Raw genomic sequence first — 13,022 nt, 5'->3', positions numbered from 1 at the left:
GATGAAAATCCACAATTATATGACTTAATACTGCAAAATCCCTTTGCAAGAACTAAATGCTGCCAAGTACTGGAGCTAAAGAACAGATTTTCAAGACCAGGGTAGAAAAAACGTTCTACTTTCCTTACAAAATCAAGCATATTTTAACTAGATTGATTTTTTTTATCAATAGTAAAGCATCTAGAAAGTTCTACAGTGAATTAAGAGAATCAAGCTACTTATGACTGATTGATCACAAGCCAAGAATGGAGCAAGTCTTTAGATAAAATTTCACTGATTCCTAGGTTGTCAAAATACTTTTAAAATGGCCCACATTAAACTAAACGAATTTCATGGAACTCTAAATAATGCAGTTCCTGTAAATCAGAAAACAAAGTACAGCAATGCAATTACTAGCATTTTAGTTCACACATACTAATTACAAATCAAACATCTAACTGAAGTGTAAGCAATGAGTGCAAAGAGCAGCTGACCACAAAATGCATACGGTGACAGCAAGACAAGAGACAGTAGAATAGACTGAGTACAGTTATATTCCCAAAAGAAATGAGAAGAAACAACATTAAATACAAACACAGACTAACTAACATGAGAAATGGCAAATTGTAAGGATAATTTAAATTTAAGACAATAATTCACTTTTTATCTCAAGGTTTTAAAAGTAGTTCAAACATTTGCGAACACATGGATATTTTCCCGTTTATTGCAGTCCAGCAAAATCTCAAAGAATTGAAAAACAGCAATCATAAGACTCATCTTCAAAGCCAAAAACGTTCAGATCAAGAGCTAATATGCAAGAATTTGATGCGTTTGAAAGCATCTAGACGCAATGTGAGGAGCATGAATCTGCATTTCTTTTTAAGAACAGGAGATTGTAGCAGATTCCTTTGAGGAGCAGCTGACCAATAAGTGGAAATAGCGTTATGTGCCTAGATAGTCAGAAGCCATTTTGATATTAATGACAATCTCCAGCGATGTGTCATAGTGTTTTTTTAATTTGCAGAATATAGTATTAATGTTAAGACTCTTGGCAGTGTGGAGGATCAGAGGGATCTTGGGGTCCCAGTCCAAAGGACGCCCAAAGAAGCTGCACAGATTGACTCTGTGGCTAAGAAGGCATACAGTGTATTGGCCTTCATCAATCATGGAATTGAACTTAGGAGCCGAGATGTAATGTTGCAGCTATATAGGACTCTGATCAGACCCCACTTGGAGTACTGTGCTCAGTTCTGGTCGCCTCACTACAGGAAGGATGTGGAAGCCATAGAAAGGGTGCAGAGGAGATTTACAAGGACGTTGCCTGGATTAGGGAGCATGCCTTATGAGAATAGGTTGAGTGAACTCCGCCTTTTCTCCTTGGAGTGACAGAGAGCTGACCTGATAGAGGTGAATAAGATGATGAGAGGCATTGATCGTGTGGATAGTCAGAGGCCTTTTCCCAGGGCTGAAATGGTTGCCACAAAAGGACACAGGTTTAAGGTGCTGGGGAGTAGGTACAGAAGAGATGTCAAGGGTAAGTTTTTTTTACTCAGAGTGTGGTGAGTGCATGGAATGGGCTGCTGGCAACAGTGGTGGAGGTGGATACGATAGGGTCTTTTAAGAGACTTTTGGATAGGTACATGGAGCTAGAGGGCTATAGGTAAGCCTAGTAATTTCTAAGATAGGGACATGCTCGGTACCACTTTGTGGGCCGAAGGGCCTGCATTGTGCTGCAGGTTTTCTATGTTTCTATGACAACTTACACAAATGACCTGAATGTAATTACCAAAGGGGTGAATGCCAAATTTGCTAATGACACAAATATAGGTAAAAATTTGAAAAGAGGATAGAGACTATAAAGGGATATAGATTTCTTAACCAAGTTGGGAAAAAAAAATTTGGAATGGATTACAGGAGGTTCCCAAGTTATTAAAGACCTGATTCACATAAACAACTTTACCCAAGTTCTCCCAGACTCTGTTCACAGGCACAGTACTCAAACCTCTTCATCAGGAAATGATGCAGACATCAGCCACAGAAAAAGCCAATGCCTTTTCCAAACTCTCCTTCAAGGAAGATCAAACGCTTAAAACCCTGAGCCACCTCTTGCAGTGCACATTTTTTAAATTAAACTGCCAATAGATTAGCAGATCAGTTCTCCTGCACTGCATTCAGACAAACAATCAAATATACTCCTGTAAATCAGTCTCCAAGCATTGTAACTTTGGCAGAAATTGTTTTGAAGTTTAGTTTCCAATATCTACGTACACAAAAGCTCAGTTTATGGCCAATTCTCAGGAACGGAACCCTTAAGTAACCTGGGAAATGCAGAGGAATCTGGATGCCCCAGTGCACGAGCCACAACAGGCCCTTTTGTAGGTACAGCTAATAATCAGTGGAATTAAACAAAATTCGAAAAGAAAGGAGGTAATCTTAGGCAACGTCCACACTAAGCTGGATAATTTTGAAAACGAAGCTTTTTCTCTTCGTTTTGATCCTCTGTCACTAAAACGGCGTTTTCATCCCCCGAAAACAGAGATTTTCAGAAACAGTCTCCAGAGTGAATAAGTCTGAAAACGCCTAATATCCGTTGCAGTGTAGACATGGTAAACGCAGCTTTTTAAAACCATTGTCATGACGTGCCGCAACAGATGGCAGCAGTGCAGCATTTCACTGTTTTATTATTATTACTTTATTGTCGCCAAACAATTGATACTAGAGCGTGCAATCATCACAGCGATATTTGATTCTGCGCTTCGCAGAACCTAACCATTTCAGAACAGACGGCAACAAAACTGAAGCCAGAAGAGTTAGAAATGTACTCACCAAATACTTTGACCCATAGCTTTCTGAATAAGTAAGTATACTCACTTTGCCCTGTTTTCTGTCCTTGCTTGTATGAAGGTAAGGACAGAAAACACTCTCCGCCACCTCCAGTTTAAATTCCATGCGGAATATTTTGGAGGATCAAGAACCAAGAACCAAGGTGGTTTACCTATTTATGCAAGTACTTCTCTGACAATAGATGTGTAACAGCCTAATGAAACATTGTATGGAAATACAAGATAACACTGATGCAAACATGTTTTATACATTTAACAAGGTGCTCTACTAATGCAAGAGTTAGTCAGTTTTTCAATGTTCGTCGTCAGCTGGGTCTACTGTCCGTGAACTCCCTGTTGGTTGCTTCCATACACTCCAGTATTTGTTTTTTTTTAGTTTTAAGTCCTCCTGCGCGAGAGCCAAAAGCAATTCCTTTTAAGTTTTTCTGCTCCGTAACTGGACAAACGCGCATCAAGTACACCATTTCCTCTTCGCTTGTTTTCTGAGTGTCCTGCGCATTCCCAGTAGGAGGAGATTCGCCCAAATATCCATCTAATGTGGACAGAGATATTTTGAAAAACGCTTAGTGTGGACGCCTGTCGTTTTTACTCAAAACTGGCGTTTTCAAAATTATCTGGCGTAGTGTGGACGTAGCCTTAGATATTGGTAAGAACAAAGAACCAGGTTTATCATCACTCACATGTCATGAAATTTGCCCTTTTTTGGGTATGAAACTGCTGCAAAAAACAACTATCATGACATAGGTGAATGATGATAAACCTGATTCTGATAGGGTCTCTTGTGGACAGAGTGGAAAGGGGCACTCTTTCTCTGGTACCTGCCCCACACCCCTCCAGCAGTGCTCCACCCTCACCATTCCCAACATCCTTTACTCCTGCCAGATTTATAAACTCACTCTCAGCTCCACATTGTCACGGATAGTACTGTGCAAAAATCTTAGGAACTCTAGCTATATATGCACCCAAGACTTCTGCACAGTACTGTATGGAATACGCAATTTCAGTAGAATCATTTTAGTTAAGGAAAGAACAGCATCAGGGAAAATTAATAAAACTGATACTTGGAATGGGTGGGCCTTAATGAGGAAAGGTTGTATGGACAATGTATATTGCTGGAGAGGGACTTGACCAAAACATACAAGATGATGAGGGGTTTTAAAGCGCGGCTGTAGAGAGAAAGTGTACTGTGTTAGAATCTTAAATGGGGCAGGGTCATGTTTGAAAATATGTAGTCACCGTTTAAAATATGTGGTCACCAATTTAAGGCAGTGAAGGTGAAATTTATTTCCCCCAGAAGGTCATGAGTCTTTGCACTCCTCTTCCTCAAAAGAAGAAATAAAATATTTCTAATAAGAAAATGAAAGGCTTTTATAGCTAGAAATGCAAAATCAAGATGACATCACCTTATTAAATAGCAGAGCAGACACAAGGGGACAAATAGCATATTCCCCGGCTAATTCATGTGCACAGGAGCCTACTATGATAACATACAAACTTATATGATGGTTGGCAATGTATTAAATTAGACTGATAAATGATTAGTCTGCAAACTGCCTAGTATCTATCTGTCTGGCCCAGGAACAAAAGCATGCCATTCAAGCAAGTCCCATTTTTTAATTTTACCGTCGCTGATTTCAATAGTCAATACTCAATAGTTCCATTTAATATTTGTGAATGTATACAATATACAACCTGAAAATCCTGATTTACACTTTCGTGCTTTGTATGTTTAATTTTTGAGTGCTGTTCATAACGCTCTGTACTACCGCAAGGAAGGTTTTCATTGTACCCGTGCAGACATGTACAATGCATAACACAATAAACTTAACTGAATTTTCAAGTCAAACACTTTGTTCCACAATATTCCATAACAAATGAGACTAACTTCCAGATCAGAGCCCAACTAAGCACGTGTCAGGTTTGAGTAGACGTGCCATCCCCATATTAAGAGTGACCAATTTATGGACACTCCTACATATAAGAAATCTTCCGTTTTATTAAATTCAAAAGTCCAATGTAGATACGAACGGCAGAACAGCAGTTTCCCCTCTTTCTCCACTTCTAGTAAATGTACTTTATCAGTACTGTATGCTTTTGATGCTATTCATAACAATATCATAAAACCATAAGACATAGGCCATTCAGCCCATCGAGTCTGCTTCACCATTCCATCAAGGCTGATCCCAAATCCCACTCAACCCCATACACCTGCCTTCTCGCCATATGCTTTAATGGTGGTATGATTACCATATTAAGTGATTTTCATGTATTTCCAATGCATGGAGAAAGTTGACCTATGAACATCTGTAAAAAATGCAATCTATTCAGTTATTTGGACATGGCTTGATATTTTATCCAACTCAGTACAGGTTGTTTAGCACTCCCACAAGTCTCCCATTCTTGATGAATAGTTTTGCACACAGAGCTCACCCCACTTTTTTTGTACTTGGGCTCTAGGCTGGATTGGCAATGATTGGGTGTAATTTTCTTTGATTAACAATCAAACCCTGTCTTGCATGACAATAAAGTGCTACCAAATGCCACGGAATACCACAAGATTCAGCATAGGAGCTAGGGTCATTTATAATTATTTATCATTTATGAAATTAATTCTGTCCTAATATTACTAAATTTAAAGCAGTTAATGACAAAAGCTGCAATTTGTAAGAGAAGGTAATGAGATTTGACAGAAAAGAAACTGGTTGAATAAAAACAAAATATGAAGATACATGAGGCTCTGTAATTAGAAAGCAAGATCTTTGGACTTGACAACAAGCTTAACAATAACCATTTTTACCCACAAAGTTGGGATGTATAGCCACACTGGAAGTGTTTTAAGACTCAAAAATAACAATCCGGTATTAAGCAGATAATACAGTATCTGAAGTACTACATACAATGTAAGTCTCCTAATGATATAGGGGACGAAGTACAAAAACAGACTCAATGCTGATCCCACAACCCAGAGGAATTTCAGTATTTAAAACTATGATCGTTTTGGTCAAACTTGATCCTGCAAACTTTCCTGTTCATTCGAAATTAAACACTGGAAAAATGACATTTATTTTGGTAAAGCAATAGCAAAGATAAGAATGTACTCTTGGTAAAAAAAAACCTGCAGTAGACTTGAAGAAATTTACAAGGTTTATGCCAATGGATGAGATTTAAGGGCACTAGAAATGCATTGTGCAAGTTGGATCAAAGATGCATCCAGCCTGACAACGTGTTTTCATAAAAGAAAACAGATCACCATCATGAAAATCGGGGCTTACATCGCTGCCACTGGATAGCACCCGAAAACAAATACTGCTGCCTTTGCAAGTTAAAAAAAATCATCAGATTCAGAGAAGAAGCTGATCACATTTCTGAAAATTGTTTCAAGTTTGAAACTCGACAATACTACAACCCCGTGAACACCTAAAAGTATTGCTGCAGTATGATTACAGAATCTCATTAATTTCTGCCTGCATACAATAATCAATGCATTTGATTTTTAGGTAGCTGTTTCAAAAGGCATGATGTGCCCTTACATTATCAACTATTATTACATATTCAAAACGCAGACTGCCAGTTCACCAAGGGAAATAGTACCATGCTGCTTTAAGTATAAAAATTACCTCCTACAGTCCTTTCAAGAGTATAAAATCTGATTTTATTCTACTTAATTGCTTAATATAACAATTGAAATATATTTGCTGCATCCGTGCTAGAAGTGAAAGATAAAAGATCAGACACACACCTCGCATTATTTTGTACTATCACTAGAAGCAGCAACTAAGTTTAATACAGCATCTTTGGCAAAGTAAACAATAAGGTTCCAAATTTAACATTATGAACACAATAAAAAGGAAATACAGTGGATTCCAGTTAATTGGGCCATCAGTTAATTGGGATAGCCACTTACTTGAGAGAACAATAATAAGTCAAGAAAATAGCAGGGATTCCGTTTGTGGAGAACAAACCACTTAACTGGGACAGGAGATTGTTGTTGAACAGTAGCATCAGTCATATGCACTTGTGTGGCGTTGGACACTACTGTGCTTAGAGCGGACAGTTTTTAAACAGCATCAGTTGTGTATGTATGCATTATCTTACCCATTTGGTCCAATTTCTAACCCAGTGATTTTTGATTTTTTTTTGACTCTTTAAACAAAAAACTCAGACCCTTGCCAAGACGAAATGAAAAGATTTGACACCAGCCAAAAAAAAATTTGGTTTTAATTTGGATTAAATTAAAACACATCCCCAATTGGCAGAGGTAAATGGAGAGCCAAGATCTACAATTGCACGCAAAGAAAGCAGTCCAGTATCTGCACTAGATGCCTGTGCTTGTTTTGTTCATTTACAGTCAATCCAAAGAACACAGCCGCATACAATGGATGAACTTCTCTGTCAATGATTATTAGGTACTAATACAGTTTTACAGTACTGTAGTAGCATTGGGAGTGTTCCAATTTGTTCTGTATTTCATTTAAATATATACTTTGCTAGTTAAATGGTAAATTGTCTTTTTTTTATACCTTATAACTACTTCCATGAAACTTCGGCTAATTGGGCCAAAATGTACTGGTCCCAATGTGCCCTAATTAACCTAAATCCACTGTATTCATTTTTGTATTCAAGACAACACCATAAAATATGTTTTATAGATTATCCTTAAAGTTTAGGGTAATATGTGCTTGTATCCTGAGTTATAGTTGATGTAACACTAAATTCAGGTCGTGGAAATTAGTATTGCTCAGTATTACCTATTCTTCAAACATTGATGCACTGATTGGAATACACAGAAGACATCTGCCTTTCAACAATGAAAATAAAGCAGCTAAAGTTTTCCATAGTCCCTTTAATGCTGCACTAATATGCAAAGCATTTTTACAAAAAAATGCTCACTTAAACAAAAAAAATCCTATCCTGATCAAAAAAAAGGACCACTTGCCTGCTATATTAAAACAATTAAAAATTCCCATTCCTTCATTTGTCCTGTTCATTACCGCTTAAAATAAAAGGTATTAAAAAAAAGGTACTTACGCCTCTCATTCGAATCTGATTCCTCCTTTGCTGTCTGCCACCTCCTAACGATCTTCCCGATCCCTGAACTCTGAACAGGTCCATAGGGATTATGTTTGGGGAGAAGAGCGAAGGGAGGTTCCTGGTGGAGGAGGCGGTGGCGGCGTTGTGGCCCCTGCCTCCCATCGACAGCTCATTCCAGCGTGCAGACATCCGCCCGGAACTTGCAGGTGACATGTAGGGGTCGTTCCGATTGGGCCTGTTATATGGCCGGTCTCTAGACCAGTTCTGGCCCCACTGGTTAGTTGGGCCGTATGGGTCACGTGCTCTGTTCTGGAAATGATCTCTGCGGTTCCCGTAGGAGCTGTCGTAGTGGTCATAGCGACCTCCATAGGAATCGTTATAATCAGGCCCATATTCACTGTAACCGTAGCCAGATCTGTACAGATCACGGTCATTCAGTGAAGACCCGGAGTCGTAGGACTCGTAAGGTGTAAACCTGAAAGAGTCGCACAGTAAGCAAGGAATCTGGTCAGTAGCTGGAAAGCATGATGGCACAAGTCTGCCAAGTCGTCACAGCAGACTAAAATCTAAACAACAGTTTCAGCTAATCACAGAACATATGTGATTTGCAATAATAAGCACTGGCTGAAATGGCCAGCCTGTAACAAACACTTTTATTTCAATTACTAATGGGACTTTGAAAAATTTAACTGATAAATAAACAACAAAACACTCTTTTTTGGGTGCTAGTTTTCTAGTTTCGTCTTGGCAGTGCAGTCAGTATACACTGCTTTTTATAAGTATGTTGCTATACAGTTCACAGCAGAATGGAAAAATCCACCATTCATTGGATTTTAGCCATTTTAAAGTTATATGCCATGGGGAAGCAATGGCCAGGGAGGATGGGGACAGTAGGATTTACGAGGAAGAGTGGAGGAAGAAATTACAAAGCTATGAACTCAATGGCAACCTTAAAATGACAAAGTAGAATTTTGGCTTCAATACACTTACATCATTGGGTATTACCTTTATGAACCAAAGCTCGTCCTTGAAGTCAGCAGAAACGATGGGGATTTTTCCACCATGCTACACATTCTATGTCAAGTACAAATATTAGTTCGGATACTCTACTAAAGCACCATTACATTGCCAATCTGTAACAAATTTAAATCCAGTTTCACAAGGAGCTTAAGGTGCACTTTATTTCCCTATTTTAAATGCAGCATGTTTCTAAATGTATGTGATATAATGAATCCAAAACAACAGACAGAAGTGGTCTGCAGAGCGGAAGCAAGGCTGGTCTTGCATCAATAACTGATCTGATTGTGTAAATGGAATTGAAACTGCGCCAGGTTCTTGGAGCACATGCAGTACAAGTAATTTGTGGTGTACACAGCATCAACTTTTCATCCCCAATATGTCAATAGTGCAAGTACCTAATTTCAAATTTCAGTCAAATCTACTAAGGAGCCAGATATGCACTAAAACCACCCTGCCCCAACTCTCACCTATGCCACAGGAAAATGTTGAATTCTAGGGCTTGATTCTCCACAAATTAATATTTGGCAGCTTGGCAAGGTAACACTCCTATCAAATACTTAACACTTCTTAAAACACATCAGCTTTCCTTAGAAAAGTTTCACTTTGTTTTTCCAAAATTCAATTGAGATATTTGGCAAGATGCATTAATCATCTTAGTTATGAAGCAAGTTGAAACTAGCTTACAGTGTACTGGTACGTCCAAAGAAAAAAGGCAAATAAGAGTTTTCCTCTATCTGAACTAAAGTCGGTTAGTCTGCCCATCAGGCTATCAGTTAGATGACTCATCTACATCATAACTTCATTTACTTACCAGGGGTCCTCAACGTATTTGCTAAGAAAACCAGTGCTATTTAAAAACAAAAAGAACCTACTCCATTTTCCCAATACTCAACAAACACTTACATTTCTCTAACAATCTTCTGAACGTTCAGACATAGGCTCCAACTGTATTTGTCCTCCTTTCATTCATTTAAGGGACATTTTATTACAAGCCTTTGCCATACTTCAAAAAAATTCTTAACACGAAGTTGATGATCATGCAATTATTGTGGAAAGTAGCAACTCTAATAATTAAAGCTTATAAGATGCATAGTTCAAAAGCAATCTGGTTATTCATTTTGAAAATAAATTGAGAGCAATTTACTAATTCGGATAGTGAATCACCAATTCTTTCAGAACAGAAATATAAGATATTCGTCCATTTGGTTAAAAATATTGATTTAATTAAATCAAAACTTTAATCCTGCTGAATCACAAATGGACCATTCAAAATGCTTGTGGAATGATCAAATGAAAAAACCCAACAGAAGCTTATTTAAATCATACAGCGTCATCCCAAAAGCAAACTGTAATTCTATTCATTTACCTAGCAATGAATTTCTTAAAACTTCCAAGTCTTCCACATCTAACGACCCACAAGTCACACATACAACCAGTGTAGAAGAGGCAATGACAGATGAACAATGATTTTTAAATACAAATATGGTAGTTATAAAACTATATTCTTTATCCAGCATTTAAAAGCTCGTCATTAAGTATTTCAATTATTTTTAAGCAACCAAAGTTGTCCAACAGAAATAGAAGTGGTCAATGCCATTGAAAGGAATTTACATATATTACATTACTCTTCCTGTTTGCTCCAGCAAATACCTGTTGTCCTGGTAAGTATCTTGCACCTGATTTTCAGACTCTAACTGAGAAAGCATATCCAGGCGCTTGTTGATTTTAGCAATGATGGTGTCTGTAGCTGTGTTTTTGGGAGCTTCCCAGTTCTTGTTGCCAGCATTGTAGCCATAATTTGTTGCAGTACTGGGTATAGTATCTTGGGTATAACTGTAATCATAGCCATCATATTCTGAAATTGAAGAAGTATTTTTTGGATTAGACACGCAATTTTTAAATTTAAAACCTGTCTCTCTGAAATACAGACATTTGCCCTGATGTAAACTATTAGAATTTTCAAATATATGCCCATGTTCCTCATTATATTGGATTATCATTCAATCATCTCTGCTTTCACTATGTCAGAATACAGTGGCATGCAAAAGTTTGGGCACCCCGGTCAAAATTTCTGTTACTGTGAATAGCTAAGCGAGTAAAAGATGACCTGATTTCCAAAAGGCATAAAGTTAAAGATGACACATTCCTTTAATATTTTAAGCAAGATTACTTTTTTATTTCCATCTTTTAGTTTCAAAAATAACAAAAAAGGAAAAGGGCCCAAAGCAAAAGTTTGGGCACCCTGCATGGTCAGTACTTAGTAACACCCCCTTTGGCAAGTATCACAGCTTGAAAACACTTTCTGTAGCCAACCAAGAGTCTTTCAATTCTTGTTTGGGGGATTTTCACCCATTCTTCCTTGCAAACGGCATCTAGTTCTGTGAGATTCTTGGGCCGTCTTGCATGCACTGTTCTTTTAAGGTCTATCCACAGATATTTGATGATGTTTAGGTCGGGGGACTGTGAAGGCCATGGCAAAACCCTCAGCTTGCACTTCTTGAGATAGTCCATTGCGGATTTTGAGGTGTGTTTAGGATCATTATCCTGTTGTAGAAGTCATCCTCTTTTCATCTTCAGCTTCTTTTTTTACAGACGGTGTAATGTTTGCTCCCAGAATTTGCTGGTATTTAATTGAATTCATTCTTCCCTCTACCAGTGAAATGTTCCCCGTGCCACTGGCTGCAACACAAGCCCAAAGCATGATCAATCCACCCCCGTGCTTTAACAGTTGGAGAGGTGTTCTTTACATGAAATTCTGCACCCTTTTTTCTCCAAACATACCTTTGCACATTGTGGCCAAAAAGTTCTATTTTAACTTCATCAGTCCACAGGACTTGTTTCTAAAATGCATCAGGCCTGTTTAGATGTTCCTTTGCAAACTTCTGACGCTGAATTTCATGGTGAGGACGCAGGAAAGGTTTTCTTCTGATGACCCTTCCATGAAGGTCATATTTGTGCAGGTGTCGCTGCACAGTAGAACAGTGCACCACCACTCCAGACTCTGCTAAATCTCCTGAAGGTCTTTTGCAGTCAAACGGGGGTTTTGATTTGCCTTTCTAGCAATCCTTGAGCAGTTCTCTTGGAAAGTTTTCTTGGTCTTCCAGACCTCAACTTGACCTCCACTGTTCCTGTTAACTGCCATTTCTTAATTACATGATGAACTGAGGAAATGGCTACCTGAAAACGCTTTGCTATCTTCTTATAGCCTTTTCCTGCTTTGTGGGCACCATTTATTTTAATTTTCAGAGTGCTAGGCAGCTGCTTAGAGGAGCCCATGGCTGCTGATTGTCGGGACAAGGTTTGAGGAGTCAGGGTATTTATAAAGCTTTGAAATTTGCATCACTTGGCCTTTCCTAATGATGACTGTGAACAAGCCATAGCCCTAACAAGCTAATTAAGGTCTGAGACCTTGGTGGAAGTTATCTGAGAGCTCAAATCTCTTGGGGTGCCCAAACTTTTGCATGGTGCTCCTTTCCTTTCCTTCCATTCTAAAATTGTACATAACAAAAATAATACACTAATCTTGCTTAAAATGTTGAAAAGAATGCTTCATCTTTAACTTTATGACTTTTGGAGATCAGTTCATCTTCTACTCACTTAACTATTCACAGTAACAGAAACTTTGACCGGGGTGCCCAAACATTTGCATGCCACTGTATATTGCTTTTGTAGCCTTTTCCAGCTTCATGCATCTCTACAATTCTCCTTCTAGGTCCTCTGGAAGTTATTTTCATCGAGGCATAATGCGCATAAATAGATCTTTCTTGAGAAGAGCAGGTTCTGTCAGTAACCTGACTTTGTATGTCTTTTTTATAGGGCAGGGCAACTCTACAACTCACACCCCCAATCTCATCTCATTGATTGGAATACTCCAAATAGTTTTTGAAGAAGGCATTACCCTGGAGGTTCATATGCTTTTTGGAACCTAGACTGTAATTGTTTAAATGATACACTCAGTATTGACAATTACAACTGTTTGTGTGTTATTACTTTAGGCAGATTGTGTTTATTATTGTGACTTAGAAGATCAGACCACATTTTACATGTATTTAATGCAGAAAACCAGGTAATTGCAAAGGGTTCACAAAATTTTTCTTGCAACTGTACTTTGAATCCCCAAGTAGTCAGATTGTAATATATTTGTTTCCT

General features: G+C 38.3%; 1 protein-coding gene across 2 annotated transcripts in view; it reads right to left on the bottom strand.

Annotated features, from left to right (window-relative positions):
• Nucleotides 1–13,022, bottom strand: part of LOC134339311 (A-kinase anchor protein 8-like) — a 46,236-nt gene that overhangs the window by 17,848 nt on the left and 15,366 nt on the right. For both annotated transcript variants that reach the window (XM_063035704.1, XM_063035705.1), the window contains exons 3-4: nt 10,524–10,728; nt 7,851–8,328 (exon numbers count right to left, since the gene is read on the bottom strand). In XM_063035704.1, coding sequence (XP_062891774.1) covers nt 7,851–8,328; nt 10,524–10,728 — 683 coding nt within the window. The remainder of the gene's footprint in view (nt 1–7,850; nt 8,329–10,523; nt 10,729–13,022) is intronic.

This window comes from Mobula hypostoma, chromosome 29, assembly GCF_963921235.1.
Source record: "Mobula hypostoma chromosome 29, sMobHyp1.1, whole genome shotgun sequence".
Classification (NCBI taxonomy): Eukaryota; Metazoa; Chordata; class Chondrichthyes; order Myliobatiformes; family Myliobatidae; genus Mobula; species Mobula hypostoma.
The sequence above is the reverse complement of the archived record's forward strand: the minus strand, read 5'-3'. Positions and strand labels throughout refer to the sequence as shown.